The sequence below is a fragment of the Littorina saxatilis genome, linkage group LG12 (assembly GCF_037325665.1).
Source record: "Littorina saxatilis isolate snail1 linkage group LG12, US_GU_Lsax_2.0, whole genome shotgun sequence".
NCBI classification, from domain to species: domain Eukaryota; kingdom Metazoa; phylum Mollusca; class Gastropoda; order Littorinimorpha; family Littorinidae; genus Littorina; species Littorina saxatilis.
The window spans coordinates 18,542,794-18,552,793 of NC_090256.1; the positions used below are offsets into that span (position 1 = coordinate 18,542,794).

At 41.9% G+C, this 10,000-nt stretch overlaps 1 protein-coding gene across 1 annotated transcript in view; it reads left to right on the forward strand.

Moving 5' to 3' along the window:
- Positions 1 to 10,000, forward strand: part of LOC138983285 (calaxin-like) — a 15,111-nt gene that overhangs the window by 2,428 nt on the left and 2,683 nt on the right. The window contains exons 3-4 of the mRNA XM_070356707.1: positions 2,158 to 2,308; positions 8,762 to 8,938. Of these exons, the coding sequence (XP_070212808.1) occupies positions 2,158 to 2,308; positions 8,762 to 8,938 (328 nt within the window). The remainder of the gene's footprint in view (positions 1 to 2,157; positions 2,309 to 8,761; positions 8,939 to 10,000) is intronic.

Sequence of the window (10,000 nt, forward strand, 5' to 3'; positions counted from 1 at the left end):
TTGCCTGCACGTTTGCGTCCAGAGCGTGATGGATGACGTCTAAATAAACACCAGGTTTGGGATTAATGTGCATTGATCTTGACTCAATATAGCCATTATTCCTCTGGCAACAGCTCAGCAAAGCCGGGCGCCAGATTATATGGTAGGGTCATCCTGTGTTGCATCCTTCCTAGCATATAACTACGTTATATCCCAAATAGACACTAGTTATGGGGACAGAAGATCCAAGTTAGCATAGAGCTGTATTGAAAAGAGAACCATGATCACTAGCGGTGTGTGCTGCATTAAATGTAATTCGCATTGTTGTGCGCGAAATAACTGGCCAGATCTCTTTCTATTCCGCAAGATATCTAATACGTGTGTAACCTGGGCTAACTCAAAGTTGCACCTGTGGTTGCGCAATCACTATCCATGTCCTTTTTGATGATTTTGGTGCCGAAATTTAAAATGCCTACCGGTTGGATGCGTGATTGATTCCATTATTAAAATTATGCTAAATATTAACTGAATATGCCTCAGCTACGTTAGACCCTTTCTGTTGCGAAGCAGTCTTTGAGTTATCCCAGAGAGACCTCCATCTTATCTCATGTCATTTCCGTATTACGTACGCATTGAATGGCAATATTTTGCTACATATCATGCATCACCTTGGTAAGGCTAGCAATTTAAACTGTGGATGATGCGGCGCGGATGATGTCAACCGTCCAGCTAGCTGCCAATTATTCGAGGGAAGAGAATTACGATTTCCTTCGTAATAGTTGAGACAGTCTTGCACTGAGAGATGCCCAGCTACGACTGATCCTTAGGGAATATTTTTGTTGACACAACAATAAAATGGCAAATGGTTTTCAAAATAACTCTTGAACGTTCGGCACCGACTTAGAGTATACGTCCAGCCAGATTTAAACGATGCTGTTGTGTGACTTGAGTTGACACTGATTAAATAACGCCAGGTGCGTTAAACCTTGACACACTGATTAAATAACGCCAGGTGCGTTAAACCTGACACACTGATTAAATAGCGCCAGGTGCGTTAACCCTGACACACTGATTAAATAACGCCAGGTGCGTTAAACCTGACACACTGATTAAATAACGCCAGGAGCGTTAACCCTGACACACTGATTACACAGCCGGGTATGTTACACTGAAAGATGCGTTGGATATGTTGGATTTATATAACCAGGCCCTTTATCTGCGACATTAGGTCTGTAATTGTATATAGCCAGGTCTATGTTACGCTGCAGGTCTCCTTAGAGTTGACACTTTATATAACCAGTCCCCTTTTTAAGCGACACTTCTGGTTAGGTCTGTCATTATGTATCCAGGTCTATATATCATACTGCAGGATGCCTCGTAGTAGACATTGTTATTTGTATCCAGGTCTGTATATCATACTGCAGGATGCCTCGTAGTAGACATTGTTATTTGTATCCAGGTCTGTATATCATACTGCAGGATGCCTCGTAGTAGACATTTTTATTTGTATCCAGGTCTGTATAGCATACTACAGGATGCCTCGTAGTAGACATTTTTATTTGTATCCAGGTCTATATATCATACTGCAGGATGCCTCGTAGTAGACATTGTTATTTGTATCCAGGTCTATATATCATACTGCAGGATGCCTCGTAGTAGACATTGTTATTTGTATCCAGGTCTGTATATCATACTGCAGGATGCCTCGTAGTAGACATTGTTATTTGTATCGAGGTCTATATATCATACTGCAGGATGCCTCGTAGTAGACATTGTTATTTGTATCCAGGTCTATATATCATACTGCAGGATGCCTCGTAGTAGACATTGTTATTTGTATCCAGGTCTATATATCATACTGCAGGGTGCCTCGTAGTGGACATTGTTATTTGTATCCAGGTCTATATATATCATACTGCAGGGTGCCTCGTAGTAGACATTGTTATTTGTATCCAGGCCTATATATCATACTGCAGGATGCCTCGTAGTAGACATTGTTATTTGTATCGAGGTCTATATATAGCATACTACAGGATGCCTCGTAGTAGACATTTTTATTTGTATCCAGGTCTATATATCATACTGCAGGATGCCTCGTTGTAGACATTGTTATTTGTATCCAGGTCCATGCCATGCTGGATGATGCGCATGAGTTGACACTGTGCTTGTATTTGACAGGTTTAATCTCATGGATGACTTTATGCTGGACAACCTGTACCGCTGCTTTGACCTCAAGAACCGCGGCTCTCTCACTATGGAGGAGTACCTCAGAGGAATGGGCGGGTTCCTGTCCGACGACATGGAAATTATCACGAAACTCAGCTTCACGGTTGGTTTCAGTGCATCTGTCAGTCCGATGACATAAACCTCAAGACTAAACCCTGGTTTGAGGTCGGTTTCGGTCCAGCTTGCGTGGGCATGACACCCAAACCGAACTCTACTTTCAAGTAGGTTTCAGTCTATCTTTCTTTGGAATGTCATTGTCCAGCGATATGGACCTCAAGACTAAACATTGCTTTCAGGTTGCTTTCACTCCATCCTTCATGAACACGTTCCTGTTTAAGAATATTGACATCAAGACTAAACTCTGCTTTCAGATAAGTTGTAATCTTCTTTCATCGTCATGTTACTGTCCGACGCTAAACCTCAATACTTAACCTTGCTTATGTTAATGTTATCGTCAGTCAATAGCGACTTCAAAGCTAAACTCTGATTAACGTTTGCTTGTTGGCATGTTTCGGTCCACCTTTTATGAGCATTTAATTGAATGACAATATGGACCTCAAGTGTAAACTCTTTTTGTGAAGTAGGTTTCTCTCGAAAACTCTGGTTTCAGGTAGGTTCTGTCTAACTTTGGGGAGGGGGGGGGGGGGTTGGGGGACATGTTGCTGTCCGATGACATGGACCAAAAGACGACTCTGTGCTTTCAGGTAGGTTTTAGTCTGTCAGCATGTTTCAGTCCGACGCTATTGACCCGAGGGTCTCACTCTCACCAACGTCAAATTAATATAGGACCTGGCTACCGAGTCCCTGTGCGTTGAGAGACACGAAGATTCCAAATAGCGAAGATAGGATGAATCATGTATCAGTTGTTCTTGTATGTGACGTTTAAATCCAAGTTTGTCAAAATCGTCATCATGGTAGGATTTATTGTGCACTGTCACATATCACGAAGTGCACTATTACACAAAATACAAAATACATACCCAGGAACTCTCATGTGAAATTTCATGAAGATCGGTCCAGTCATTTTCTCGGAATCACTCTACACACACATACACACACACACACACACACACACACACACACACACACACACACGCGCGCGCGCGCGCACACACACACACGCACACACAAACAAACGCACACACACACACCCACACACACACACACACACACACACACACCCTCGTCTCGATTCACAGTCTATGTTACAATATTTAGTCAAAACTTGACTAAATGTAAAAACCTGGGTATATCTGGAGTATTGCAACTGATTGCTTACACGAGAATCATGACCGGCACCGTGAAGTATTGATGTCCCCTTGTTATCTATTCAGATCACAATACGCGTATAAACTCTTTTTAACGTAGACAACAAGGAAAGAATCTGACCCTTGTAGCCCATGCCGAACAAGCGTCTGAGAGCGAGGACGGAAAACGAATCACGTTCCTAATTACATTCATCTCTCTCTTCTTTTTATTTGGCAGTCTCTTTTTCCGCCTCCCAGCATCAGCAGTATTTGGAGGAGCGCTGTTGACCCAGGCGAAGGTTCTGACCGCTTGTTTGCTTCCAGTAACACGATTTAAATCGATTTCAAGAAACTAAATTTAATTCCCGAATACGGCTTTCATTCCCTGGAATTTGCTTGAGCTAGCTGGCGTTCTCCTCGCTCTCTCCTCTTTCTTTCTCTCTCTCTCCCGCTGGCAGTGAGAGAAAAACCCTGTCTCCAGCCTCTCTCCTTTTGCTGGAGGGCTGGTCAAGAAAGGGAAGTGTAGGAAAGATAGCGGGAGAGAGAAAGCGAAGTAAAAGAGGGCCAAAGAAAGGACGCGCCATGCGATCTTTCCTCTCTGCTTGTCGCGCTTATCGATTGCCAGTAGCGGGCGAGGATTTTTGTCTTGCCGCTTTCTGATTGTCGTAATGAGGGACGATTTTAAAGCCCTGCTCCCCCATTTCCATGGAGATGGGGATTTGATGCACTGTTTGGTCTCCAATGAAAGTTAATGCCGCACTCGCCGTAATTGTAGTAATTATACACCGGGGCAAGTCGTTCTTGGCTCGAATTTGTTTGTTGCTCTGGGTGAGGGTGACGGGAGAAACACATACACGGATGTGCTTTCGGGAAGCTTCGTTGCACTCGGCCAAGCGAGCACACACGCACAAGCGAACAAACACACACGCGCGCGCGCGCGCGCACGCACAAACACACACACACACACACACACACGCACGCACGCACGCACGCACATGTTAGTATTCATACGTTTTGTTCTGAAACGATTGAGCGACATGTCACATGTAGACTTTCATACTTTATAATTCCACTAATAGGTCGCTTTCTCCTACAGGAAAGCAAGTAGCCACAAGAGGCGCGATGCGCAGCTAGCTGTGTGCGTTTTAGATAATAATCAGGTACCTGCACTGGTGGCAGAATGACTGCGGTCTTTTACGTGTCAAGGCGGTGACAGAGGGTCGGGCATGGATACTGTCTTTGAGTCATCGCATGAAGTTGACTAGTGTCCGTCCCGATCTGGATTCAAAGCTGTAACCCGAGTACTCACTGAACAAAAACAAAAACAGATATACCCACCCTTTGTGATATTTTGACTCTAATGGTGATTCTACCAAGAATAACCATATCTTCTGGCCACTTGTTTTACGTACAGACAACCCTGAAAAGCACATTTTATTTCTAATTTGGTGTCTGATGCTGCAGATAAATTTGTGTTTTGTGTGAAATACAACTTTAAGTGTGAACTTTTTCTCGGAATCTGTGCTATGCACGGGAAACCAAATGATTAGATGCTGGTCACGCCGGTAAGAGGAAAGGCTTATAGATAAGAGCTAACTGTCCCTTTTCATTGAAGACAAAGCCATGAAAGATCAAGAGCCAAAGAAGATCTTGAATTCGTGCTTAAATTTAACATTAAACCAATCATCAAATTAGACCACGCATGGAGTAAATCAGTAAATCAGATAGTGGGTATAGTTGGCTAAATATTTCGATCAGACTTACGTTTTACAGCCATCGAGGATCACGAGTCAAAGAGGATCTTGAATTTGTTCTTAAATATAGCATTAAACTAATCATCCAATTTGACAACGCAAGACAAGGAACATCTTTTGACTTGTTTGGAAAAAATGCAAGCATCAATATGCAAGAGAGAGAAAACGAGAGAAAGATAACGCAACAAAGAAAAAAATAGGATTTGCTCTGGCATCGTTTTGTTTTGATGGATATTCTGAAGCCTAGGAGAGAGACAGAGAGAGAGAGAGATTGAGAGACAGAGAGAGATTAAGAGAGAGAGAGAGAGAGAGAGAGAGGGGGGAGAGAGAGAGAGAGAGGGAGAGAGAGAGAGGGGGGGAGAGAGAGAGGGGGAAGAGAGAGAGATTGAAAACTGGAATGCACTACTTGCGCGCAGAGAGAGAGAGAGAGAGAGAGAGAGAGAGAGAGAGAGAGAGAGAGAGAGATAACAATAAAATATAACAAAAACATTGCGGATTTCCCCTGGCATCGTTTTGCATTGATGGACATCTTCCAGTGAGATGCATGGCTTTGTTTTCTATGTAAACACATTTTGTTCAAGGTCACACGCCGATTGCACGTTGGGCAAGACCCCCATGTGCTGTGAGATTGATAGAGTGGACATTTCCTTCCAAAAACACTCATCCATCTTCCTTGGGCGGAGACCTGCTGCCTTATCGCTCCCTTTCTCGGCCTGTGATAGTTAGAGGAGTAAAAGAAAAGAGTAAATCAGATCGGGGGAAGAGTTGGCTAAACATTTCGATCAGACTTATGTTTTACAGCATTGTCGCGTTCCGTCTGGCGGCTGGGTCTACGTGTGTGTCATCTCGTAAGTCAACCTCTCGATTTACACGTATTGTCGTGCGCGCGTACTGGAGCGTATAACTATATGCTCTCTCTCTCTCTCTCTCTCTCTCTCTCTCTCTCTCTCTCTCTCTCTCTCTCTCTCTCTCTCTCTCTCTCTCTCTCTCTCTCTCTCTCTCTCTCTCTCTCTCTCTCTCTCTCTCTCTCTCTCTCTCTCTCTCTCTCTCTCTCTCTCTCTCTCTCTCTCTCTCTCTCTCTCTCTCTCTCTCTCTCTCTCTCTCTCTCTCTCTCTCTCTCTCTCTCTCTCTCTCTCTCTCTCTCTCTCTACGTTTTAAAAAATGTGTTAAACACTTCGCGTTTCGATTTACCACACTTAGTATTATGTCAAAGATATGCTGTGCATTTTATATTCTGAACATATTTTTGTTGTACTATTGCTACATGTTCCATTGCTACCAGCTTGTACGCATAATTACCTGCATAGTATGCATTTGATTTTATGAATAACCACATGTGTATGCTCTTCATGCCTCATCTTCATCATCATCATCTTCATCATCATCATCGTCTTCATCATCATCATCGTCGTCGTCGTCGTCATCTTTATAATCACGTATTTAAGTTTTCCGACCTCCTTTTGTTGTTAACTTTTTTTTCTTTTTTTAATTTTATCATTGTGTGTCTGTGCGTCCCAAGGACAGATTGTAAGAAAAGGCGTAGCCTTAAATCTTAATCCTTGTGAAATAAAATTCAATTCAATTCAATTTAATTCAATTCTCTCTCTCATTCTCTCACTCTTTTACAAAAAGGCAAGATTTTTTAACTGCACTTATCTTCTGGCGTGGCAAAATATTCCATATTCATCAAGTAGCTTATCTCTTATTCACAATTCAGTGCAACAAAATAAATAAATAAATAAATAAAATCTCGCAGTGTTTAAAAAAGTGTTCATAGACTTTCTACTGAACTTTTGCCTGTCCAACACTGAGGGATTGTTTAATGATATTTTAATAGTTCGTCCGAAGTAAGCAGGCACGTTGACAAACAAGCAAGAACACAAGGACTCTCGGTTTAGTTTCTGTCCCTTTGTATTGAGATAACAGAGGCGTGGTGGCAGCTAGCTGGTATGCAGCGATAGTCGTTGAATCAGAAAAAGAAACTGTCAAATATGTATTAAGATCAAACCCACTGATTCTTTGCTACTCATATGTCAATTTGGTTGACTTCAGGATGACGAAAAAGGAAGCAGTGAAACTTGCTTCAAAAGCCTTTGCTGATGTTTTCACACAGTCGTCGGTTATGCATGTCTAGTCTTATTCTCTCATTTCAAGGTTGTTGTTTTTTGAAGGAGTCGAGGAAGGGCTTTCCGTAAAAATGATCTCTTTCTGAAAGAATATGCAAAAGTCCTTCTTTTCTGTCACATCCGTAGAAAGGAAGCAAAATTGAATAAGCCTCAAAGAGACAAATAAGTTGATGGGACATAACAAAAAACCTACTAAGTCAAAGGTATTAACTTTTTGCTACAAACAAACACAAATAACATAAAATAAATAGATGCAACACACATCAGTGCTATCTTAAAAAATGGCTCCCAAAAAACACCATTAAGGATGCAGCTTGTTTTGCCCCTGTATCCTTCAATGTGTAACCTATGTACAACAAAGCTCAAGACCGAAGGGACACACTCCCCGTGTGGAGCCAGACTTTGATGAATATCAAGGACACTGTTTCAAGCCTCATTTCCTCGTCTTCTTTCTGGCGGGCGAAGCGGACCTGTTCCCCCTTGAGACCTTCCTTCATTTTCTTCTGCAGTCGATATTGTGCAAGACATTTTTCAGGCGGAAGCGGATGACTACACAGCGAATGTATTTTTCGCTGCTGTAATTGCTGTCCCGCTACGCTGTCTGCGTCCCTTTGGGAAAAAAAGTGACACACATGAATTATAGGTAGACAATAATTAAAGGTTCCCTCCGCCCGTGTTGATCCTTTTATTCAAATCAAAATAGATCTATTTCATGCTTTCACGTGGCGTAAGTTTTTTTTAAGGCTCAAGACTCAAAAGACTCAAATTTTTACTGTCCTTAGAAAAACAAGGAAATTTGCCATGCAATGTCAGGCGATCACAGACATAAAATACATCACATTTCCTAAGAATTAAGGATTGCACTTAAAACTAACAACACTAAACCGTATCACATTTACTAAGAATTTAGAGTTGCACTAAAACGTGGAAACATAAGAAAAATAATTATTGATTGTGTGCAGAGTGAGAATTTTGTGTTGACTCTTTTGTCAGTCTGCAGAAATTAACTTGGCAAAATCACACACACACACACACACACACACACACACACACACACACACACACACACAAACTAACACATAATAACACACACAAACACATACACACACAAACATACACAGACACACAAACACACACAAACACACACACACACACACACACACACACACAGACACCACACACAGACACACACACTCACGTACACACACACACACAACAACAACAACAACAACAACAACAACAACAACAACAACAACAACAACAACAACAGCAACAGACAACACAACAAACAAACAAATAAAAAAACCTCCCTGCGTGTGGAAACTTCCAAGATAAGCCTTCTGTCCATATACATTTTCATGAAGATTGAGAGTAGTGTGCGCACGTTTATAGTCGAAATTATTTAAACAGATATCTGCTCCCCCCACAGGTGTACGACCTGAACGGGGACGGGTACATCACCCGCGAAGAGATGATGCAGTGGCTGAAGACCTCGCTCACCAGGCAATCCCATGAAGATGACTCGGACGAAGGCGTCAAGGAACTCATCGACATCATCATCAAGAAACTTGACTGCCTGGACCACGACAACAGGGTGTCGCTGAAGGTTGGTAGAATTTCATAACGCACTGAGTAATTGAGAATCAAAAAACAAGAAAAGTAGTTAATTGGCACGTCTATTATTGACAAACTAAAACGTTAAATTTACTAGTACGTCGACCCAGAAATCTTTGAAGTAGACAGACAATCACTTATTAAACAGATATAGAACTTATCTCAAAATCGTGTGGCTCGCTTGCAAAATGCGACATTTTTGCAGTGAGTAATTGACAACCTGGACCTTGACAAAGCCAATAAAGGTTGTTTCAGGAAACTTTCAATCATGGACAAAGCTAAATAGTCACTACGAACTTGATCTGTCGATCTTTAAAGTGAACGAACAAGGTACGCAACAGACACAAATCATGGAAAGATTGGTATGTTTTTTATGTTGCTTGTTTCAGGCATCGATCGTATTCTGTGTTTTGTTCTTGACCCGCTCTTTAAAAACTATTAAAAATTAAGGCGTATTTCGTAATTAAGGTAGAAGATTTGTCAACACTGAGATTATTTTACAGTCGGTAATTAACATAATTCTCTCTTTAAAAAAAAAAAGTTTAAAAAAAGTACAATCTTGTCCGTGGGTATACGCCCCGGATCATGAAAGGGTGATCACCTAGCACTTTGCTTTGGTTGTGTGGTGTGCTCCTTCAAAGGCGGCAGGAAGTAAGATGTTGGGTCATGGCATCAGTGTGTCAGTAGGGGTTAGTAAAACTGCACGGTGTGTTTTATTTAAAGGATTCCCTGCTGCACTGAATCTTCAAGAACAAGACTACGTTGCCCCTTACGACCTGGTGTCTATGAGGGTGAGCAGAATAGACCTTATCGGTCTCGCAAACTTCAGAGCATAGGAAAGGATGTTGGTCGGCTATCTCGCGAGAGCTGCAAAAACCGAAGATCGTAGTTCTCGCGACTTTCAAAGCATTACAAAGAGCATGTCTCGCGAATAGCTGCTCAGATGCTGAATAGTTCTATTCCATAATCATTGAGACGTCGTAGAGTGTCTTTGGAGTTCAGATATGCTGCAGTGTGCATTTCATCATCATGGATGTCATTGTGCATTGAATCA